General features: G+C 44.3%; 1 protein-coding gene across 1 annotated transcript in view; it reads left to right on the forward strand.

The window, feature by feature from the left end:
* GRB7 (growth factor receptor bound protein 7) overlaps nucleotides 1-24,754 on the forward strand; it is a 715,403-nt gene that overhangs the window by 92,398 nt on the left and 598,251 nt on the right. Inside the window, exon 2 of the mRNA XM_069634743.1 lies at nucleotides 12,011-12,098. Within this exon, the coding sequence (XP_069490844.1) occupies nucleotides 12,011-12,098 (88 nt within the window). The remainder of the gene's footprint in view (nucleotides 1-12,010; nucleotides 12,099-24,754) is intronic.

Genomic DNA, 24,754 nt, shown 5'->3' on the forward strand with positions numbered 1-24,754 from the left:
TAGTTGTTGTATAATCTTTGAGCAGTTAGATAGCTTTTAGAGTATTCTAACAGTTTATATTTTTTTAACCCAAATTTACTTAAAGGTTTAAATACAGTTTATTTATCAACTTTTGGTTTTAAGAACATCAAATAAGCGTTTGTAAGATTTGCTGGTAATCTCTGCTTTAGAGTAATGGTACTATCATTACATTCAAACCATCCACATTTCTTTTTTATATATGCAGTGTAGTGCCCTGAATTGGTTGTGGCTCCTGCGTGGTAGATTATACCTATTGTTGTGAAGGTTTTCTTACCAAGTGATATTTGACCATGTGTGAATCCAGTCAGCTTGCAGTTGTTTTTGGTACCATCTGCATTGTAACGTAGAAGCATTAGTATTACGTATTTACTATGTGTTTGTATTACTAACGTGGAGCGATTATCTGAATTGTATGTAGAGCATAATCTACCATGGTTTGCATTTTGTACAAGTTGCTGAAATGGAATGGATTCACAATTTGGTATTGATATATATATGAAGCGTTCATTGGGGATTTCTTCTTGTGTCACATTGTTGCAGAGAGTGCATGTATGTTTCCACATGTATGAAATCTGAAAGATTTCATTTATAGGTATGTTTTTGTTTTCCAGTACTTGTAGTAAGTACATTAGAAATTCTTGTGGATCTTCCTGTGAGTTTATAGTGAATTTCACCATTCCAGCACAGTGGTCCAATTGTCGTCTTATTCCAAAAACACTATATGTGTTGTCAGGATTGTTTGCTGCATTTCTGTGAAGTACTAACATTTGCAAACACAATGGGTCTGTACTGTGTAAGTAAATGTTGTCAACAATTGGTGGTAATTGAAATAGAATATTCATTGCTACATTTGCATAGCAACTTACACCAACTATATTTGAGAATTTAAATGGTCCAGGTAGTTCTGTATCTAACTGCTTTTTTTGGAGTTTGTCTTCCTTCTTTAAAGAAGTACCTGGTTTACTTTCTCTAGTTGATTCTTTTTTGTTTGTGGTACTTGATGAAGTACTAGTTTCTTTTACTCTCTTTGGAGGATTTGCAGTGACGTCCTGTTGCATTTCTGTTTGATTTAGTTTTCTTTTACAACGTTTTAGTTTTTGTGGAACAGAATATGTGTTTAGATGGGGAGTGTATAGTGAGCGAAGTCTATTATATTCTAAAATGCAAGGAATATCAGCGTTTACTTTACTTGCATCAAAGTTGATTAGAAATAGACCGTCAAGTGTACGTAAGCGTGATAGTGCTACGTAGCTCATGCCTTCTTTAAAGACTGTGTTACCAATATCTATCATTGCTTTGTCTAGGGTAAGACCTTGTGATTTATGAATCGTGACTGCGTATGCAAGAGTTAGAGAAAATTGTTCTCTGCGTACATACATATCTTTAAAGAGAAGGAATCTAGCTGTTGAGCGTCCTATCCGTTTTACTTCTGAAAGTTTGTCAAAGAGTATATTGACAAACTGAATTTTGTTGTCACATGGGTATGTTTGAAAGCCAACAACTGTACCCAGTGCTCCATTAACTAGTCCTTGGTCCACGTCAAGGTTACGTTTAAGCATTACTCTGCAATTTAAGGATAATTTTAACATCTTTTCTAAGCCTGCTGTGTTTGAGATTGATTTTTCTAAATTATTTAGTCTTGTGGCTTGGTCACACATGGGTAGTGTCATACCATGTACATCTAGTTTGTCTGTGGCGCTAATTTCCATTATTGGTTGCATTTCTTTACTTAAAATTATTTCATTGAATTTGAGACAGCTTGCAAGAGTTGGCATTAAGGCCATACAATTGACATTTTTGTGGGCTAATTGTTCCATAACATCTGTAGCACATGCATTATCGCCATAAAGTGCATTAATGTGCCGGGTTTTCAATGTTGCTTCTGCTTCTTTAGAAAGTATACCAACTCTCAAACTTTTTAAAATGTTGGCATAAGTTAGATCTGCAGATTGGCGCATGTTTTCTGTTAATTCTCTGTATTGGAAATGTTGCCATAGGTTGACATTTCCAATGCTGCCAACAGTTTTACGGCAGAGTTTGTGCCCTAATGTTTTAAAAATAGGTTCACCTTTTACTGGTGTTAATTGAAGCAGATCTCCAAAAACAATAATGTGTTTTCCTGCAAAGAGCGCTTCATAGTCTGTTTTGAGTACTTCTTGTAATCTGAGGTGAATCAAAGCTAAGATCAGGTTGGAGACCATGCTCCCTTCATCTATTAGTAGCATTTTCATTTGTTTCAATACTCTGCGTAATTCCATTGCAGCTTCTGCAGAAAGTTTGTAATAGTCTAATTTGTTCTGGTGTTCTACTGGTAATAGTAGTAATCGGTGTAATGTAACACCACCTATGTTGTAGGCAGCTAAACCTGTGGGGGCAGTGACAACAGCTGACAGTTTGTTGTTTGTCAATTGTTGAAGGAACTTACTAATGATTTTGATTAGGAATGTTTTGCCAGAACCAGCTTCACCACTGACGTACAGTAGTATAGGTTTATAATTATGGCAGGAACATTCTTTATTTTCATGTTTTACACCATGTGCAATTTGTTTTGTTACTTCTTGAAAAATGCTACTTTGCTCAGAAAAGAAAGGGATGGAAATCTCATCAAAACGTTTTGGATTATGGAGAGGGTTTGGGGATAATTGACTGGGATATGGTGAGGAGGGACAAGTACATGTGGGGCAATGGTACAAGGTTTTTGGTTTGAAATGATTTTCTACAAAAGTTTTTAAATTATTAAAATTAGCCAACAATACATCAATTTTTTCTTCTATATTGTGAAGACTGTTATCCATAACAGGGTTTTCTGAATTTTTTTCTATTCTGGTATGCTCTGTACAAAAACATAATATATATGTTAAATGTATATAAAAAAAATAATAAATAAATGGTTTATATTATAAAGTGTTTACCATTAGTTTCACTATCTTGTGACATTTCTTCATGTGGGAAATTGTCCTCTAGCCATTCCAGAGTACTAGACATTTCTGTGAGAAAAAAAAAAGATAATATATTTTTTAATCTAATACAGAAAGTTTATAAATATATGAGTAAAATGAAGTACACTTACTATTTCTGGTAAGATAAGTCCTATGTATTCAGTGGGTCTGGTCTTGTTCTCAGTTCTGTTGTGTCTGTGAGGTAATTATGTTGGAAGCCAATTTATCTTCTTGTGGTATATTCCATTTCAGAACATATTGTATTTAAATGAATGGTTAGTGTGTTACATATATGGGTTACATTTCTTATGTATTACTATATATAATGTGTTTGTGTGCTGCTTTTTGAATTTGTTAAATGTTCCTATATTATGATATAACAATCAGACATACCCCACCACCCCCCACAGTTTTTAGGTAGTGGTACTGTTCTCCAAACATGTCCGCGAACATTAAATAAGTTCGCGGACATCAAGTTCATAAGAAGAGATCTAGTCAGTTCCATATGACATGTATATAAAGTCAAAGTCATTATTGTTAAGTTGTTCTACTAAAAAACTATGAAATTCAGTGAAAAAACTTTGTTAAAGGGATGTTATGGTTAAGTTGCGCTACTAAAAACCTATGAAATTCAGTGAAAAAAACTTTGTTAAAGGGACGTTATGGTTAAGTTGTGCTACTAAAAGCCTATGAAATTCAGTGAAAAAACTTTGTTAAAGGGACGTTATGGTTCCAAGTAAAACCGAAAAACCCTTGAAATTCGCCAGTTATGGTAAGCTAAGCAACCATAACTCGCGCCACCACCGTGCACTGCTAAGACTAACACCCAGGACATCAAAGATGACATCACAAATGTCATTGATGACATCACTGATGACATCACATGTGTATGTACATGAAATATGTGTAGAAGGGATTCTTATTATGTTGCGAAAAAAGTGTCAAGAATCATTGCAAGAAATATACCCTAATAAGTGCATTGAATGATGCATTGATATAAATAGCATCCTATTATTGGGTTCTATCTAGTATACTAAGCTGCTCATACAGAAACATAACATTGTGTGCAGCGTACAAGATGAAGGTATGATATTCGTAATGTTAATATGTTGAATAATGAAATGATAATTGTTTTCTTAATAGATTTTTGTGTACTGTGAAATATGTAATAAGTAGCTAATAAAACCCATGTATTACATAATGGCATTACTATAGACAAAACACAAAGACACAAGAACACATACCAATATGGGTATATACAGGGAAAGTGAAGTTAGCAAAAAAGCCCAAGTAGTAGCAGAAACAATTCATAACTTAACTGATTATTTTCATGCAAATAAATGATTGCTCTGTTTGAAAGCTGCTATTTACCCTATGTATATATATCACTTGATGTGATTGGACCCTAAGGAAAGTAGTGTGAGTACAATGTATACAAATATGACCATATACAGGGAAAGTACAGCCATAAAAAAACAACAGAACTATCAGAAAGTGCTCATAAGTCTAGTGATTATCTTTATGCACAAAAAGGATTGCTGTCTTTCAAGCTTGTGTTTTCCCATATGTATATGTTTCATATGATGTGACTGTACTCTAAGGGAATTACTGTAAGAACCTACTAGACGGATATGTCTACAAATAAAATAAAATTCTTAGTTTCTGACTGTTACTGAAGAAAACCATGTGGCCTAGATATGTCAGCAAAAGAAAAAATAGTGAGCCAGACTGCGATGTCATCAGTGATGTCATCAATGACATTTGTGATGTCATCTTTGATGTCCTGGGTGTTAGTCTTAGCAGTGCACGGTGGTGGCGTGAGTTATGGTTCCTTAGCTTACCATAACTGGCGAATTTCAAGGGTTTTTCGGTTTTACTTGGAACCACAACGTCCCTTTAACAAAGTTTTTTCACTGAATTTCATAGGTTTTTAGTAGCGCAACTTAACCATAACGTCCCTTTAACAAAGTTTTTGTTCACTGATATATATATATATATATATATATATATATATATATATATATATATATATATATATATATATATATATATATATATATTACATGGATGCGGTAGCGTCCATGTAGTTATGGTTAAGTTGGTGTTTCCATAGGAAGAGCATTTTTTGGGTGGCTTATAACTTCGCTCCCTCTGGACGAATCCTCACCAAACTTTGCAATAAAAGTATATGGCCCACTCTGAATTTTTTTTGCAAAGTTTGGTGAGGATTCGTCCAGGGGGGAAAAGTTATAGGGGGGGTCCCAAAACTTGTGTTTTTTCCTAAAGACATAATGGGAAAAAACTTTGCGCACGGCCACAGGCCAAACCTCTGGATGGATTTACACCAAATTTGCGGCAGGAGCGGGGGCTTTTGTAAATTTGGTGTAAATCCGTCCAGAAATTTTTTATAAAATGACCAAAACGTAAGGCAAAAAAATTAGTGATATCTGTGTTCGCTTCGCGGACGGACTTCCCTGTTCGCTCCGCGGACAGCACCCCAATTGGCCCATGGCCTTGCGTCATGTCCGTGGATATGCAACGTGTTCGCTGATTGGACGGGCGTGGAACGCATCAGATTTTCTGTGGCGCCCGACATCTAGTATTCGCCGTCGACCGCGTACAGCGTGGTGAAACATGGATAAAAAATTGTATTTAGTGCCGTGTGTTGGTGTGTAAGAGTGTTTGGGGAGGGTGGGGGAGTATGAGATAGGTTCAATGTTTTGTTTTTTTATGTGCTAGACGTTTTTGTTGTGTTCAATTTGTCCGCGGAGAACACGGCTGTTCTGACATTTTGTAAATAAACTAAATGGTGGGGTGTTTAGAGGATGGAGTATGTGTCATTTTTGTTCGCAAGGAAGGTAAAAATGAGCTATCAACACTCGCGGTGTACTTAATTGTTCGTAAATACACAAACTGGGGGTGTCCTCAGGACGCTGTCCGTATTGTAATCTGTCTAGTTGAATGTGTTTTAAGAACACTCGCGCTGTCCCGAAATGGTTGCATGCAATTACACAAAATGGGGGTGTTCTGAGAACATTGTTTGTATTGTTCGTTGTCAGGGTGAAAGTGTTTTAAGACCCTCCTTTTGTCTGCTAATAGTACAATTTCCTATGGGCGTAAACCGACTTTTTGTCCACTAAAGAAACGATAAATCCGGCTGGTGTGCGCCAACATTATGTGATAATCCTATGACTGGCGCTATTGACCTGGCTGACTTGCTTTTGAGACACTAAATCATATCTCCCGCCCCTAAGCCTGATATTATCAAAGCATTCATATTCCCCGCCTTTCTCCGTGACGTTACAGGGTGCGTCATCAAACGCGCCCAGTCCTCTCCAGTCCTAAGTGACTTTACACAGAACCCGCAAGACAACACAAATTATGTCACAACACTGCGCGCCACAAATCGGAATATGAAACAGTGATTTAAAAGCAAACAGCAAGATTGTAAATTTTGTAAAGTACATTTATTTGACATCAAATGTTTAGAGAATATTCAGCAATTTGCTTTTGTCTTTGTTGTCTATCCGCAAAAGTTCATGTTGAGGCACGCGATGTTCCTTTGCGGTACAGAGGGTGTTAGATCAGCTTACAACTCAGTGCGCCACAATTCGGAAAATGAAACTGTGGTTTAAAAGTAAACAGCAGGATTGTACATTTGGTAAAGTACATTTATTTCACATGAAATGTTTAGTGAATATTCAGCGATTTGCTATTGTCTCTGCTGTCGATCAGCAAAAGTTTATTTTGAGCCGCGGTAGATAGGCTGTTGGTTTATGATAAAAGCAGTAAATGGTCGCTCTGATAATCGGAAGGTTGCTCCAACAACGAGCCATTAGACCACCCTATTGGTTGGTATGTTGTTTGTAGCCGCTAGTACTGCGTAAGGGCATATTGGTCCATGGCGATTGTCCCATAAAATGGTGAGGGTCATGAAGTTGCATATTTGGACCTGCACCTGGGGCGACATACCTGTTTTAAAAAACATAAATTAGTCTCACCAGCCGATCTTCATTAAAAATCATCATTTTATTTATTAGGGCGTGAAAGTATTTGCTATCGAAGTGCAACGGAGTATGTTAATAATAAAATAATAATATTTTCCCATTCATATAGCGCTAAGAACCGTGAGGTATCTAAGCGGTGCTTATTATTACCCACGGTGTATGGTGCTCATTTATCGACCGTGGAAGGATGAAAGGCTGAGTTTGGCCTTGCCGGGATTCGAACTTGTGTTACCAAGCTGTGCACGGATGTCAAAGCGAGCGTTGTACTCGCTGTGCCACTTGACAGGCTACAGTGAAGTGGCAGAGCGAGTAGAGCGCTTGACCGCCTATAGACCGGTTAAATTATTTCTATTAACCCACCCTGTGTCGTCTGCCTTTTTCAGAGCCCTCTAAACGACAGGGGATCAATTCGGCGGTGATAGTGCGCGGTAGAAAACATTATGCCACTTTGAACGAACAAGTTCAACTTGAGCGGTCTTTAATGCTACGCTATTGTAATTATATTTGGTATAAAATAATCTAAAGGGTTACTTACAGTATAATTGCAATTTCCATTGTCTACGAGTAGTGCAGTCCCAAAATACGACTCTGCATGTGCGAACGATCTTTCGCATAGTGATATAATATATAAAAGTGGTTTTGTTTCAGAAATTTCATCCTTATCTTCTCTTACGTTTTAGCAACACTCCTTCAAGAGAAGTCTTTCATCACAATCTCTGTCTGTCAAGGTCAAAACACAATACAACCTTATAGTCCGCTTCGTGAGCCTCTCCGGGGCCCAAGAAAAAAATGGAAGCAGCTGACCTTCACTGTGAACGAGCATAAATTCTTACTTTGCAACATTCTGTGTAAAGCCATCTGTGAGAAGTTGGTTTTTGCACGCCATGTTTGTAAATTGTTTGCGTGATATTAAAAAAAGTTTGTTTAAGGGACGTTATGGTTCTAAGTACAGCCGAAAGACCCCTGAAAATCGCAAGTTATGGTAAGCTATGAAAAATAACTCACGCCACCACCGTGCACTGCTAAGACTAACACCCAGGACATCAAAGATGACATCGCAAATGTCATTGATGAAATCACTGATGACATCACATGTGTATGTACTTTTCATGGAATTTGTGTACTAGGGATTTTTATTATAATGTTGCGAAAAAAGTGTCAAGGATATTGCAATAAATATCATACCGTTATTAGTGCTTTGAACAATGCATTGATATAAATAGCATTGTATTATGGGATTCTATCTAGTATACTGAGCTACTAATGGAGAAACATAGCATTGTGTGCAGAGTACAAGATGAAAGTATAATATTTGTAATGTTAATATGTTGAATAATGAAATGATAATTGTCCTGAAATGTTCGAAAATTCACAAAATGGGGGTGTTCTGAGGACGTTATTCGTATTGTGTGATTGCTTAGCTGTATGCAATGAGGGAATGGCAGAGAGTAAAGTGAACGCCGTCCGCGGACACCGCAGCTGTTCGTGGACAGGGCGTGCTACATCTGGGTTTTTCCAGGAAATCCAACATGGAAAGAAGACTGTACGGATGAGCCAATCAGATGTCGAGGTTGTGGATTTGTGTTGAAAGAGACTGTTTGTGGTGAAGATGGCAGAAGTAGAGAAAGTCAGGGTGTTGGTGCTTGGAGATATGTTTGTGCATGGTTTACAACAGTACGCTCAATGCAGGCATGTTGCAAAGAACTTTGATGTGAAAGGAGTGGAGGTGGTGTGGAGCACTGTGCCTGATTGCAATGTACAGGGAATTGTACATGTTTGTGAGGATATGACCACGATGAACAGTCCGCATGTGGTAGTTTTGCACTATGGTGCTTTCCATTTGGGCAACGTCAGTGCCCCTACTTTGTTGGCTGATTTGGAACGCTTGGTTCAAGCCGTAATGAAGATCCTTCCAAATGCAAAAGTAATTTTTTCTGGATTACTACCTAGAGCAATATGGGACAATAGTTCAGTTTTTTGTCCTCAGAAAAACATTGCTAGGTGTGTCATAAACCGAGGCATGTGTGCCTTCATGCTTAGAGCTGGTATGTTCTTCTGTAATAATGAGAATATTGATGCCAGTAATGCTGTTAATTTTAAAGAAGATGGCATCTCTTTATCTTTTACGGGAAATGCCTTTCTATTTTGGAATGTAAGGGTTGCTTTGGAGAAGGATATGTAAAGATTTTAGGAGTAAAGTAAGAAAAAAAAACAAGAAAAAAAATACAAAATAACAGGTGTCTGTCAAGCATCTGTAAAAAAAAACAAAAAAACGGCTCTTTTCAGAGCCAACTTCAAAGGGGAAATGGGGCAAACTATTTAAATTTACATTCACCACGCTCAGATTTTCAATATGTCCGCGGACATGGCGGTAGTCAGCGGACATGAAAATCACTACGAGGGGGTTAGTATGTTCTATGTTACATGTATATGAAGTCAGGGATATTATGGTTAAGTTGTGCTACTAAAAACCTATGAAATTCAGTGAAAACACTTTGTTAAAGGGACGTTATGGTTAAGTTGCGCTACTAAAAACCTATGAAATTCAGTGAAAAAACTTGGTTAAAGGGACGTTATGGTTCAAAGTAAAACCGAAAAACCCCTGAAATTCGGCAGTTATGGTAAGATAAGCAACCATAACTTGCGCCACCATGCACTGCTAACACTAACACCCAGGACATCAAAGATGACATCACAAATGTCATTGATGACATCACTGATGACATCACATGTCTGGCTCCCCCTTTTTTTCCTTTACTGACATATCTAGGCCACATGGTTTTGCTCAGTAACAGTCAAGGGGCGTCATTACGACCCTGGCGCTAAGGGATTACCGGTACCGGTAAGGGTACCGGTACCGGTAATCCCTTAGCGCCTGATTACAAGGTCCCTTTGCGGGTTCCCATCTTAACGGCTGGTTTTACCAGCCGTAAAGGATTGGACCCGCAAAGGGACCTTGGTGCTAATTACGGTACCTTCACAGTACGCAAAACTCTAATAAGAAAGCAATTATCTTTTCACTATTCAACATGGCAAGATTATGAATATTCCACCTTCATCATGTATGCTGCACACACTGCCTATGTTTCTGCATGAGTGGCTTACTATACTGGATAGAACTTCATAATAGAATGCTATTTATATCAATGCATTGCTTAATGCACTAATTAGCTCATGATCTTTATCCCATTGATCCTTGACAGTTTTTGGTCAGCATTATAAGAATCCCTTGTACAGAGTTTTCATGAAAAGTACATACACATGTGATGTCATCAGTGATGTCATCAATGACATTTGTGATGTCATCTTTGATGTCCTGGGTGTTAGTGTTAGCAGTGCACGGTGACGCGAGTTATGGTTGCTTATCTTACCATAACTGCCGAATTTCAGGGGTTTTTCGGTTTACTTTGAACCATAACGTCCCTTTAACTAAGTTTTTTCACTGAATTTCATAGGTTTTTAGTAGCGCAACTTAACCATAACGCCCCTTTAACAAAGTTTTTTCACTGAATATATATATATATTTTTTTTTTATTTATTTAGGAGTAGCAAGTGAGACCACAGTGGTAGCAAGGGCCACCTCAGGGGTCGCAGGTTCGACCCCTAAATGACGTCCCTGCTCAGGACTGGAGAGTGAGAGAGAAAGAGGAGGGAGATTAAGACTGGACAGTGAGGGAGAAAGATGAAGGAACTCAAGACTAGAGGGAGAGATAGGAGGGAGTTCAGGACTGGAGAGCAAGGGAGAAAGTGAGGGAGCTCAGAAATGGAGGGGGAGAAAAATGAGGGGGTTTGGGACTGGCGAGGGGGGGAAAGAAAGAGTTTCCAACCGATGTGGGAGAACGAGTAGGTGCAGGAATGGAAATGAGAATAAATTGTGCAGTGCACTGGAGAGGAAAGGGTGCACTAGAAATTGGGAGCCAAGCAATGGCGTGGGCGTGTGGTCAGGAATGAACAGGGAGGAAGGGATGGGAGGTCCTCAGGAAGTAATGGAGAAGGAGAGAAAGAACGAGAGTGTGAAGTCGTTCATATTTAACAATATAATAAAAGGTTAGATGTATGTTTGTCTGATGCAGTTGCTTTGCCTGTTGTGTGGAAGTCAGGAAGAGTGTATGCAGAGACACACTGGCCGGAGTATCCCCCCAGCTGAGCATAAGTCGGGCAGAGTATATGTAAAGAAGCACTGGCCGGAGAATCCCCCCTGGCTGTGTGGACGTCAGGCAGAGTAGATGCGGAGACCCACTGGCCAGAGTATCCCCCCTCACTGTGGAAGTCAGGTAGAGTAGATGCAGAGACCCTCTGGCCGGAGTATCCCCCCTGGCTGTGGAAGTCAGGCAGATTAGATGCAGAGACCCTCTGGCTGCAGTATCCTCCCTCACTGTGGAAGTCAGGTAGAGTAGATACAGAGACCCACTGGCCGGAGTATCCCCACTGGCTGTGGAAGTCAGGTAGAGTAGATGCAGAGACCCATTGGCCGGAGTATCCTCCCTGGCTGTGTGGAGGTCAGGCTGAGTAGATGCAGAGACCCACTGGCCGGAGTATCCTCCCTCACTGTGGAAGTCAGGTAGAGTAGATGCAGAGACCCACTGGCCGGAGTATCCTCCCTCACTGTGGAAGTCAGTTAGAGTAGATGCAGAGACCCACTGGCCGGAGTATCCTCCCTCACTGTGGAAGTCAGGTAGAGTAGATGCAGAGACCCACTGGCCGGAGTATCCTCCCTGGCTGTGTGGAAGTCAGGCTGAGTAGATGCAGAGGTCCATTGGCCGGAGTATCCCCCCGGGCTGTGTGGAAGTCAGGCAGAAGAGATGCCAGGCCAGTGGAAGCAGGTCCAAGGACCAGTAATCCCCACAAGGCTCAGTCGTGACTCTGAATGCATTGGGTGAACGTGTCTCTTGGTGCTGGATGAGTGCCAGGAAGGAGAGACAGACTTGTCGTCTGCTATACTATTGCTGGAGAGTTTTGCCGATTCTTCTTCTTGGGATCTGAATTTCTGTTGCCTGTTTTGTTTTATTCTTGGAATCTGAATTTATGTTCCCTGTTTTCCAGGAGAATGAGGGCAGGCGCCCCGGCTGCAGGCTGCCGGAGTGGATCCGTGGAAGGCAGCAGCGCATGCCCGGGCCCAGCCTATGGAGAGGTAAGCACAGCATGAAGTTGAATGACGGTTCAGAATCATTAAAAGGATGAGGTCAGTCCTGGCTGCGAAAGCCCATTTGGCAGAGATCAATGATAGGACAGTGATGACTGCCAGACTTCTAACTGTGCAGACCAGTGATGGCTGCCCCAAATAATACAGTGAAGGTCAGTGATACTGCAAACTTTTACAGAGTGGATGTCAGTGATGGCAGCACAATTTTACACAGTGGAGTTCAGTGATGGCTGATACATCTTAGTAGGTGATGGTCACTGGTGACTGCAAATATTTACAAAGTGAATGTCAGTGGTAGCTGCCAAAGATTAGAAGGTGAAGGTCAGTAATGGCTGCTAAACTTCACATCAGAGGTCAGTGGTGGCTGCTAAACCTCACATCGGATGTCAGTGATGGCTGCTGCAAAGTATTAGGCGGAGGTATTTGATGACTGCAAACATTTACAAAGTGGAGGCGAGTGATGGCTGCCAAAGATTAGAAGGTGGATGCCTGTTATAGCTGCTAAATATTACATAGTGGAGGTCATTGATGGGTACAAAAAGGTCGAAGGTGGATGTCTGTGATGGCTGCTAAACTTTACATAGTGGAGGTCACTGATGGCTACAAAAAGGTAGAAGATAGAGGCCTGTGATGGCTGCTAAACTTCACAATGAAGTCCAGTGATGGCTCCAAAACTTTATATAGTGGAGGAAAGTGCATTGCTGCCCCACTTTATAAAGTTAAGATCAGTAATACTACAAATCTTTACAGAGTAGTTTTCCTTAATGGCTGCAAAACTTTACACAGTGAAGGTCAGTACCGGTTGCTACATATTACATGGTGGTGGTCAGTGATGTCTGCAAATATTTACAAAGTGGAGGTGAGTGATAGCTTCTAAAGATTAGAAGATGGAGGACTGTGATGTGCTGAAGATCAAAGGTCAGGGGTCAGTGATGACTGCTAAACCTTACAGTTCAGGTCATTGATGGCTGCAAATAATTGCATGACGAATGTTTGTGATGACTGCTAAAGATTACAAGGTGAAGGTCAGCAATGGCTGCTAAACCTGACAAATTATATGTAAGTGATGACTGCAAACATTTTCACAAGGAAGGAAATTGACCGCTGCTGAAGATGAAAGGTGGCCGTCTGTGGTAGCTACGCCACTTTACAAAGCAGTAGATGACAGTTACTGAGGCCATTGTGGTAGCAAGCAAAGTAAAATTGAGTCAGTGGAAGCCGCCTCCAGTTCTATATACATATCAGCGGCTTGCAAAGATGGCCGATTTAGCTAACTTAGCAGATCTTACTCCCATTGTCCGTTTACGCCTCCTCCATTCGTCTGCCTGGCTTATGATTCACATTTCATCCATCGGCTACATCGTGCCTCTTAAATAATCCAAATATGACCTGCATTCTTGTTCCCACATTGCTGTCTTGTAACTGTAGAATATTGGCTGTCTTCTCCTTGTGCTTCCTTTTTGTGATTTCTACCAATTGGTTGTAACTTGTAAAGAATATTGCGTGTACGTACAGCAGCACTTCATTGTTTTGTCTTGGTCCCTAAATTCTGTATATCATATTTTTGGGGGGCTATAGATTACACTGCACATATTTTGTTAAAAAAGAAAAACATTGTGGATGCTAAGAATGTTCAAGGTAGTGTTCATTAATGTAAGCCTCAGCTGGTAAAGTGGAGTCTACTATTGGCTGCAGAGCTTTGCAAGATGGAGGCTGGTGCCATGACAGGAGCCGGCAATACATGTAATTCACTGATTATGTGTTAGGTCTGTCCAGAGGTGTATGTCTTCAATGGCAGGCCAAGCACTGGACGCCCCATTCATCAGTAGCGGGCCTGGGACCCATTTATACCTCTGGAAGGAATTCCCAGTGCTGTGTCACACTGTTTGCTCACTGGACTGCTTACAGGGGTATTCAAGGTATTGCCATTTGAAGATGCTGTGTTTAAATCCAAACAAGCTATTCCAGTGTCTTGAAAAAAAACGTCTAAGGTACAAAGGAAAGCCATTTTCTTAGACTGAAAACCACCAGTTGATTTCTGCAATGCAATGTACATTTAGGTTTTGTGTGGGCATGGACCCTGTATTTACATTGTGCATAACAATAACATGCATGACTGTGCCAAGCAATGACCAAGAGCGGGCGCCTTTATCACACATGTATGATCCAGAAGAAAGAGTAAAGACATCTCGAGCTGGCCCATTTGAAGTGCCAAATGCCTAGCTAGTCCTATCTGTGACCGCCCCATCACGCTGCATTTTAACACTCGTAGTCCTTCATCACAGCGAGGACTCTAAGGGCCTAATTCACAGAACCTTTAGCACTGCGCAAAGTGACTTTGCACTGCAAAAATACACTTACCATTTCGGGGCAGAACCTTTAGCACTGCGCAAAGTGACTTTGCACTGCAAAATACACTTACCATTTCGGGGCAGATCGTCCCTTACAGTGATGTCACTTCTGGCCTTAGCCAATGGTTGCACCTTAATATTGAGCCACCAACACCGGAAATCTAGAAGGTTGCCCCCACAACCCCCCATGCAAAGATTATTACTTTATCGCTTGCCAAAAAATGTATGTTGGTGCAATAACTAGAGATGGAAGTGGAGAAAAGTCTGACACCTAAGCAAATACAAATCAGGGCTCGCTGCCAGGCTTCCCTAATTGGCCCAGACTATGTGATCCTGGGCAAATCATCCTACTTAAACAGGTCTTATTTTCTCTGCCTGCCAAAATTGACACCTAGAAGAAATACTGTTATGTGTGCTCTGCACATAGCACCTCACGCACACATGGTGTATTCACTGTGCGTGCAGTGAATGAACAGTTGCTCTTCTTGAGATTTGAGTGGATTTCATGAAAGCCAACAAATGATGATGGGAGCGCAATTTAGTTGGGAGGGATTTGGCACCGAGTCTTCTCTTCCTAGGACGATGGGTTGGTAGGGTTTGAACTTGGGGTGAAGGAATTAAGGTCCTACCCTGTGCACAGAGTGGTGGGTGATGGGCAGGACCTCGGGGGAGACTTGGTGGCTGATGGGGAGCCAATGATGGGCATGCAAATCCGGAGTGATGTGCGACCTCGGGCCTGTATTCATTGGAAGCCTTGCAGTCCGGGCTTTAGGTGATCCTTTTAGGTGAGCCGGGGCTAGCTGGGGCTGAGCCTCGGCAGACCCCGAAATATGGCTGTAAGGCTGAGCCCTGCCGGATCTCACTGATGTACCTTAGAAACACCAGCCACTAGAGGACAAGGCTTTTTTTTCGAAAGTCTGAAACTCTTGCTAGTGTACGAGAGCTCCAGGCTTCAGAAAAAAAACACCTTTTCTCCAAAATGGTAGCACCGGCACCAGTGAGGCATCCCTTTAATCAGGAGATGCCTGTGGGCCTGTGCCACCATTATAGAAGAAAAGGTGAGGCCACTGGAAGCCGAGGCCTTTTTTTTCTAAAGCCCAAAGCTCCCGCTAATTCGCGGGAGCTTTAGGCTTTAGGAAAACAGGCATTGGCTATCCGCGGCCTCCACTTTTCAGCCTTAAAGATGCTGCTGCCCCTCACCAGACATCCCTTTAGCCTTAGCTAAAGGAATGCCCGGCGAGGGACAGCGCCAACATTAAGGCTGAAGACGTGTGGCGCTGTCCCCCGCCAGCATCTCTTTAGGTAATAAATGCAGAGATCAGCACCCTTTCCCCCATGGAGAAGAGGGTGCTGATCTCTACAAAGGGTTGCCTGGCAGGGGTGCCTGTAGCGCATTAAGCCGGGGCTTGTCAAGGGGGCATGCCTTAATGAGCCAGCAGGCGACCCCCCACCATTAGGCCGCGCCCCCTTGATGAGGCCCGGGTCATTTTCCGGAGCCACGTAAGGCACTGCTTGGCAGAGGGCGCCGAGTATGCGGGTGCTCCATGGGTCTACACCCCTGCTGCTTACGGTATTGTTCTGTACTAATGGGAGTTTGACTAGGAAGTAGGCTGAGCGTCCTGAGTAGAGGGTGTTCTCGCGAGAGGATTACAGCCGTTACTGTGGTCACTCGTTGGCAAAAGGCCTGTAATAAGGTCAATTTGACCCAAACATTTGCATGCGTGACCACGGGGAGCCCCAAAGCCATTGTACTATTAGATATGACGGGATAAAGCCAGGAGTTTTACGAGGGGCTGAGGGGTGTGGGGGGGGGGGGGGGGAGTTTATGATGGCGGAGGGGGTCAAGGCCGACGGACGAGGGAGACCTCCTTGCATAGCAGGATGATTTCTTTCATTTCTGGGTTGAGAAGGGGGGTTGTGGGTCAGGTCAGAAGGAGCGGAGCCTGGGGTACACAAGGGGAGTATCCAGCCTTGCAAGAGTGGGGGGGGGGCAGGTGGGGCAGAGCCACGAAAAAAGTCCTGCTACTTTCCCCTCAAATGCACTGTGCCCAATTCCATATGGTCTCATTCGTGCCCACAAACCGCCCACCCCTGCCCCAATCTACTTTTTGGTAACATTAGTGGCAGGAGGCATTTTAACACATGACAAAAAACTGCAGGTCCATTACAGATGCAGGGAACGCATCTATTAGAGCTCTGTCCAGGAGCTCTGGGGCCAAATGCATACAAACCTCCTAATTTGCATATGGACTGCACCAGCAGAAGTGACGACACAGAAAAGTGACGACACAGAAAAGGACATCGCAGGGAGCATCATCAGTCTTTGCTACTTGGAGGCTCCATGCAAGTGACTTTAGAATAACTTGCCATAAGTAGGCCAAGTGGCAAATAACTTTGTGGTGCAAAATACCTAAATTGCACTATTGTTATTTATGGAGCAACGCTATAGTCCGGCTTTTTTTTTTTAATAACAGCATGATATATTAACATAAGCTTTGAAGTGAATCACAGAGCTGCAGACAAGACACAGTGGGATTAAATGATCTGCCCAGGATCACACACTTTGGTTACATGGTGAAACCGGGATGTGGGCAATTTAAGCAACTGAGCACATCTTCACAGGTTTAGTTGATGTTTATTAAGGTTTCCCTTTGAATTTCATGTGCTTAAATAATACTTTATTCATAGCAATGCCTTGGAATCAAAGCGCATTACATAAGAAACTACCCTTTCATAATTAACTTTACACTCTATACATCATCATAGAAATATATTGAGCAATACATATGGCTTTAGTTTTATTCTCCCCATCCTGCATGCAAAGTCACAATAGAATCATGTGGCTTAATGTGAGCCTAACAACTCCCCCTGGATCAAGCCATAGTCATTTCATAAAGCCTGCTGCATTATGCACCCTTCTCAATGCTGATCACTCCCTCTCATGCACACTTCTAAAGGGACAAAAGTCCCTGCTAATAGCCCCCTTCCCTCGCATAAGTGCCTAACGGCTCACTTTAGCTCACAGAGCTCCCTGGACATTGTCCTGCCAGTGGGATACCTCTCCTGTTCGGAAATCGTAAGGTGTCTTGCTGCCAAGAAAATGACCGTGCTGAGAAGGAATCGCTCCGCGTCCGCACACATTGTCCTCCTAGCGGGACACCTTTCCCGTTGGACACCCTCATTGAGGTGCCGAACGGGAGAGGTGTCCCACTGACAAAAGTCCCGGTCAGGCTCTCAAAAGAGCCTGTGGGAGTAGCAGCTTGCCCCCCCCCGTTCGGTGCGCCACTGGGGTACACTATTTGTGATGTGCTGTCCAAAAGGAGGAGATCCAGTCGGGAGCGCAGTCACAAATTCAGGGCTGGATTCTGGCTGGAATGAATAGTGGCCAATCATGGTGGGAGCCGCCAAGCGGTTCAGCAGGACGAGCGCTGCTACGCGCTTGGAGTCTGTTAGTTTCATCAGGCTGTCCCAGATAACGCTTAGAGTATATACCCTTTCTCTGAGGGATGTGTAGCCTGCTTGGGATGTCTCCAGTTGGTAGTTAATATTATTATTATGGTATTTATTGAGCGCAGACCTAGCTTTGAGAAGCAACAGAGCACTTTACAGCGCTCTACAACCGAACAGTACATGTTGTCTTTGACACGCTGCTGCATGATTAGCTAGTTTGCCGGCAAAGCAGTGTTTTTTGGAGGAACCTTGGTTGCTTGAGTCTGCGGGGTTCAGGGCAAGCGTGTTGAGGGGGGATTGGCAAATATCAAAAATAGAATGAGGATAGAGCGGTTTGGTTTCTTCGCTGAGGTATTTGCAAAGTTTACCATCAAAAGAGCCTACCTCCTTTTCCAGAACAATGAGAATAGCCCAAGAGGCACAGAACAACGTTGGCACAAACTATCCAGAAAGGATTGCCATGCACAATCCCTGCCGGTATACAGGATGGTCGGGAAGGACCGTCCTTGCTAGTTGAGTAGTTGATGACAATGAAGCCACAGGAAGTGGCCATCTTGTGGTTGGCCATGAGAATCACTGCATTGGTTCTTCTATGTGTTAATTGTGTGTTATAGTACCTACTTTTGACTTTAGTGTATATATAAACAAAACATTATTTTCATCTAAAAAAATCAATTTCAAAGAAGAGAATCACTGCATGTCTCTAGCGCCATAGCCACGAATGCAACTACAAAACACTGACGTTTCCAGCTCCCATCATCCTCCTGTGCGGAGCAGGAGCCAGAGACATGAGCCACAATGCATTAGGGATGCGATTTAAAGTACTCAGAAACAAGGGGCATCCCTCTGTGCCTTTTGAAACAGGCGCCGGGGGAGGTGCAAATCCAGGCAGGGTCATTTCTGACCCTGTCGTGATTTCTTATTGAAGTGTGACCGCCAGGGCTGGGGGATGGAAGTGTTTTTTTCCGGCCATTTTACCGAGACGGGCCCTTTAACGGCCCATCTCGTGAAATGCACACATGCCTGCTGGGAGCCTGTCATGCATTAATCATGGGTGCACACTCCTGACACTATTGTATGCAAGGGGGCTTGATAGACCATCTTTGCGCCACTGTTCAGACCCTCCACAAATGCACACGGCACCTTTGTGAATAAGGGGATCTGAGCATTTAAAAAAGTAGCGCAAATCAATTGAGCACATTCCCTGCACTCCTTTCATTCGCTGTATATTTTTTTTAATCTGGCCCAATTAGTCCAACCTGTGCTTATGGAATGCCAATGGCTTCTCCTCTCAGAATCCATCTTAATGTTTTCCTCTAGAGGGCGCTCCTCCTCCCAGAGTCCACTCCAAAAGAATCCACATCCAATATGGTTTCCTCCACTCTCAGAGTCCATTCCAGGAGTGTGGAAATCCATTCCCAGCTTTTGGCCTCAGAGTCTGTTTCTGGAATATGTACATCCAGATCCATGTTTTATACTCTCAGCTGAGAAACCAAATGCATTTATGGAATTTAAACATCCAGTAAAATGAAATAGTAAAAAAAAAAACATTCCCGGCTTCCCTTGAGAGTGCGTTCCAGGTTAACAGGATTGATATTGTGGATCTTTCCTACTCAGAATCCATCCCAGGGGTGTGCATGTGTGCATGCCTAGTTAGGTATCTTCTCACAGTGATATGATATGATATGGCATTTATAACGCGCCTATACACAAGTGTTTCCAGACGTGACGCAGCAAGGGAGGGGAAACAGAGGGAAGACAGAGACAACGATCTTACTAGGCCAGGTGATATTCAAAGATCGCGCACGTGCAGGGGGAGGGGAAAGGGGAAAAATTCAGGGGGGGAGCAGGGGAAGGGCAGTACACGGGATAATAGAATAAATAACAAGTAATATGGGTGGCAAGTGCAAGGGTAAGTGCAGACCTCAGGTGTCAAGGGCTGGTGGGGGGATTGTAGGTGAACAGAAAACAGTGCCCAAGTGCAGGGGTTGCCAGGGAGGCAGAGATCAGAGGGTGGCCAGGTAACCAGTGCATTGCAGGCGTGTGAAAAACTCGTCGTGCTGCTCCAGAATCTTTTCTCAGAATGTGCCCTGTTGCCAGAAAGCTCTGACAGGGCACAGAACGTTACTAAGGACTTATTGAAAGCCTTACTTAGTATGACCTCCTGTCCCACTAGAATGTGCCTTCATTTAGCCCGTTCGCATAATCTCCTCATCTGTGGCCAATCCCCGCATTCTTGTACATCTGCCAGTGCCGTTGGTTCATTTAGGGCAGTCGGGCTCTCCCCCAGCCGCGCACATCTCCCGGCTGTACGCTGGCTACGTGCACTGTGTGCGGACGCCGTGGCGGTGGGGAACGCGGTGCAGACGCAGGTGGCAGCCTTCCCCATGCAGAGCTTGTGGTGAAGGCCGGGACAGGCAGAGGTGTAAATCCGACCCACGTGGTGCCTTGGCCTACTGATCAAACAGGTGAGAGAGGGAGCCAGGGCAAAGAAGGGTAATCCTGACCGGTTTTCACAGTATCCCTCATTAATATTCATGAGGCAAAATGTGCATAGCTTTAGAATCATTGTATGCAAATTTATCTCATGAATATTGATGAGGGGTATTCTGAAAATCTGAGCTGTTTCGGGACCTCGCGGCCTGGAGTTGTAGTTCCCTGCTTTAAGACATTGGGAAATGTACTCTGTGCTGTGAGAAACTCAATTAACTGCTTTGCACTATGGGGGATCACCATGAGAGATGTAGGCAGTGGTGAAAGATCATGGGAATTGTAGTGCAGGTCATATGAAGGGCCACAAATAGAGTATCCATGTGCTAGGTCAAGGGTTCCGCTACCTGGGGCACTACAGAGGTTTTGGACTGCAACTCCCAGGATCCTCCACCATTGACTATGCTGGCTAGGTCTCATGGGTGTTGTAGTCCAAAGGGGAGCCAAAGGTTGCAGGCACCTGTTAAGTGATCATACAATAGGTGCATATGAGCACAAGAGGCTGCACATGGTCACATCAGCCTCCACCTGGGAATATAGAGCGGTTCCTGACATATGATGGTAGTACACGAGTCTGTGAGGCGGAACCTGGGCATATGAGGATGAAATGGGGTTTCATGGGCATGTGAGGATGAACATGGCCATGTGATATGATAGTTTATTTATAACACACGTAATACCCAGAGGTTTCTAAGCGCAGACCCGGGGATCGAACCTGTGTTGCTCTGTGTCGTCTTGTTGCCAAGGCAAACACGTTGCAGCTGAGCTATCCTCCTGAGACATATTAAGCTCTTCCTGGCATATGGTGTCAGTATATTGGTACATGAGACTGACATTGTGTAGGTTAAGCTGTCTGTCCCTGCTGTATACATGGCAGAGCCTACATGGCGGTAGGAGGGCACGCGAGGCAGAATCTGCAGATAGATTTGGGGACACAATTTGAGTAATCTCCGAAAATGGCCCCACTACTTACCGATAACCATCGTTACACAGAGCCCTAGTCTTCTTCATCACAGCCTCACATTTGTGAGGCAAACACTTCCAAGACAGACTCTTCCAACTGGCCTTCCCAAACTATTTAGAAGAAAGACCCCTGGCGCTGCCTAGGTTTTTCTTCTATGTTTATTTTTATGTTTTCTTAACCATATGATCTATAGGTGGCATACACACCATGTCCTGTTTACCACCAATCGGAAATAGCACAAGCTGGTGGTTTGGGGGTGGGGGCGTCTAGAAGTGTAATTACAAAGTCTAGGAGTCAGCATAATGAAGACTACCAGTAAGTAATGGGGCCAATAGGTCCCAGTCTGTCTTCCTTATCACAATCCTTAAGTGAGGGCCTACCAAGCAGAGCCGGCCTTAAGGGCAGCAGCGCCCGGGGCGAATTGGCGCCCCCCTCGCCCACAGCGCCCCCTGGTTAACTGGGGGCGGGGCGGAAGGGGGCGGGGCAAGGAGGGGCCACTTTTTTATTATTTATTTTTTTTAACCTCCTCTCTTTGGCGAGGAGGTTAAATAGGGCGCGTTAGCACCCCATTGCCATTGAATGAGCCCGCCTCTGCGGGTTCATTCAATGGCAATGTGGCGCATGCCCGCCTTCTGCCGCCACGCCAGCTCGGGGAGCCCTTGAAAGACTCCCCGGAGCTGGCGTGGTGTGGGGCTAATGGTGCCTTTTCTTGTGAAAAGTGCCCGCGGCAGAGGGGCGCATTTAAATGCACCCCCCTGCCGCGGGCACAATGTACAGAAAAAGGCCACCTGCTGAGCCTTCTCCCACAACGGCAGCTCGGGGGAGGACTTTAAAGACTCCTCCGAGCTGGCGTGGCAGGGGCAAAAGGCGCCCTGGGGGCGTGGCGCCCCGGGCGCTCGCCCGGCTCGCCCCCATACCAAGAAGCAGTCTCCTAGTAAGCAAAATAATGACGCAGCCGAACGTGGCTGTTCACCCCGTAATAAACCAGGGCTTAAAAAACAGTGCTGTTATCTGAGCAGCCAGAGCAGTCTAGCCCAAGGGACAATTCCGTTGTCTGAGCAGCTAGATCGGTGTAGCCCGAGGGAAAGCCCTGTTGTCTGAGCAGCCACGTCAGTCTATCCGAGAGAAATCTCAGTGGCTTTAGCTTGTCTGATGAGTCTAACCCAGGCAGAGCCAGACAGATTAGTCTAGTCCAACGGATAGCTCTGCTTACTAGACCCGGGGCTAAAGTCCCCACAACTCCGTCGCACCCTCCCCACCCCCAGAAACGCCTCTGCTGCTGTCTGAGGCAACCAGATCTTTCTAACCAGAGGGATAGCTATGCTGTCTGAGTTGAGTTGAACAGCTCAGTCTAACCAAGGGGATCCCTCTGCTCTCGGAACAAGCAAGATCGGTGCAGCCAGAGGGAGAGCTCTGCTGTCTAAGATTAACCATGGAGATTCGTTTTACTAGAAGGCTAGCACTCTTTTCTGAGCCTGCCAGATCAGTCTAATTTGAGGGCCATCTGCGCTGTCTAAGCCATCAATATCGGCGTAATATGAGGGTTAAGTCTGCTGCCTGAGCCAACCAGCTCAGTCTAAACCGAGGAATAGCTCTGCTCTCTGTGCCAGCAAAATCTCTCTAATCCTAGGGAATTGCCCTGCTGTCTGATCCAGCCAGATCAATCCAACCAGAGAGGGATAGAGCTGCTATCTCACGGCTATGGCTGTGTGATCGGCGTACGTTTCCCACCCTGCACCTTGCTAGCAAAGTGTGTGGCTGGTACATGGTGCAGCCAGGGCTTTCAGGCTGCCTCGTGTCACCTGTCTGCAGCTCTTTCAGTCCTGTTTTTATGTCTGTTGCTTCCTGGAACGTGTAGGCCGTCAAGTCAAGTGTCACGAGCACCATAAACAAACTCAAGCAATACGAGGGGGGCGCAACTGTAGGCCTTCCCTGGGTCACCCGAGAGCTCGGCAGGGCGGCGAATTCAAGGGAGCGCTTTTTTATACTTTTACTTTTAATCAGAGCTGAGACGCCCTGGGTTGTTGTGTTCATTAAGTCGGGGTCGCATTTTTCCAGCTGGGACCTCTCCTGGTCCACTGGGGGCGGGGGGGCGGGGCCTGGAGTGCAGCCCCGCGCTCCAGCAATACCAGGAAAAGCAGGCGGCCAATTACTGCGTGTACCGCAGGGGGCTGCCAAGGCCAGGAGAGAGGGGCACGGGCCAAGGCACTGCCCACACGGATCCGGTTAACCCTTCACCGCCACCAGAGCCGTGCCAATGCGCTAGCTATTCGTACCAGCTGTGCAGGGCGCGCAGTGTGCCTAGGGCAAGGAGGGGGTCATTTCCAGACATGCTGGTGACTCTGAAACCGGTTGGGCTGGGGGGAGAGAGTCAGCCAGGTGTCAGGAGTTGGCTGCTGGTTAATTATTAAATATAACATTTCCCCCTAAACCAGTGGTATTAAAAATCTTTATGCCGAGCCCCGGTTGATTAAAAATGGTGTCGCCGAGCCGCCCCCCCCCCCCAGATTTAATTTCTGCTTATATTTTCAATTAAAATCAGTCAATTTACCCCCTATTTGGAAGAGCTTTGGGCCACCCCTGCACACCCTTCAGCTCCCCCCAGGGGGGGCTAGCCCCTCAGGTTGAGGACCACAGCCCTAAACCCTAAGGACCACGGTCGAGTGGCTGCCCTCCAGAGGCAACCTGATGGAGCTCTTCTCGATTATATCAATAAAAAATGGGGACCGCCACGCAAGGTTAAAAAAGAAAACATGGGCCCCGGTATTTTTTAATGTATGGCCCTGCAGCTTGGTTCAGTTATTGGCCCTGCAACACTTTCCAATTAATGGCCCTGTAACGCTTTCCAGTTATTGACCATGCAATACAGTTCAAAGGAATGGCCTTGCAACACTTTTCAATTATTGGCTCTGCAGCACTGATCAGTTGATGGACGCAGGCACTTGATCTACGAGCAAAAAAAACGGCAAGCGGAAACCTCCTGGAAAAAAATGCCCACTGATGCCCTAAGATCCGCATTCACAAAAGTGGCTAAACTATACAAACTAGCCATCATTCATGCCAAAATCGACTATCTTCAATGCCAGAATTGCCAACGCAAATTCTGACCCAAGAGAACTATTCAGCATCCTCGAAGAACTAGAACTCCCAGTACCCCCCTCTACCCTCACGAAAGACAAAGAATGGTGTACCATCATCTCATCCAAAATGCTATGATACAAAAAATGGACACCCTTCACAAAACAATTCTCTCAAAATAAGCCACCACCAACACTCTCCATCCCTTTAGCCTCAACATCTCAATGTTCAGTTTTCCATAAATTCACTGAACTAGAAACACTACACATCCTAAAGGGTCTCAAACCCTCAAGATGTAAATGTGGTGTTTG

The sequence above is a fragment of the Ambystoma mexicanum genome, chromosome 13, assembly GCF_040938575.1.
Source record: "Ambystoma mexicanum isolate Mex_15411 chromosome 13, UKY_AmexF1_1, whole genome shotgun sequence".
Classification (NCBI taxonomy): domain Eukaryota; kingdom Metazoa; phylum Chordata; class Amphibia; order Caudata; family Ambystomatidae; genus Ambystoma; species Ambystoma mexicanum.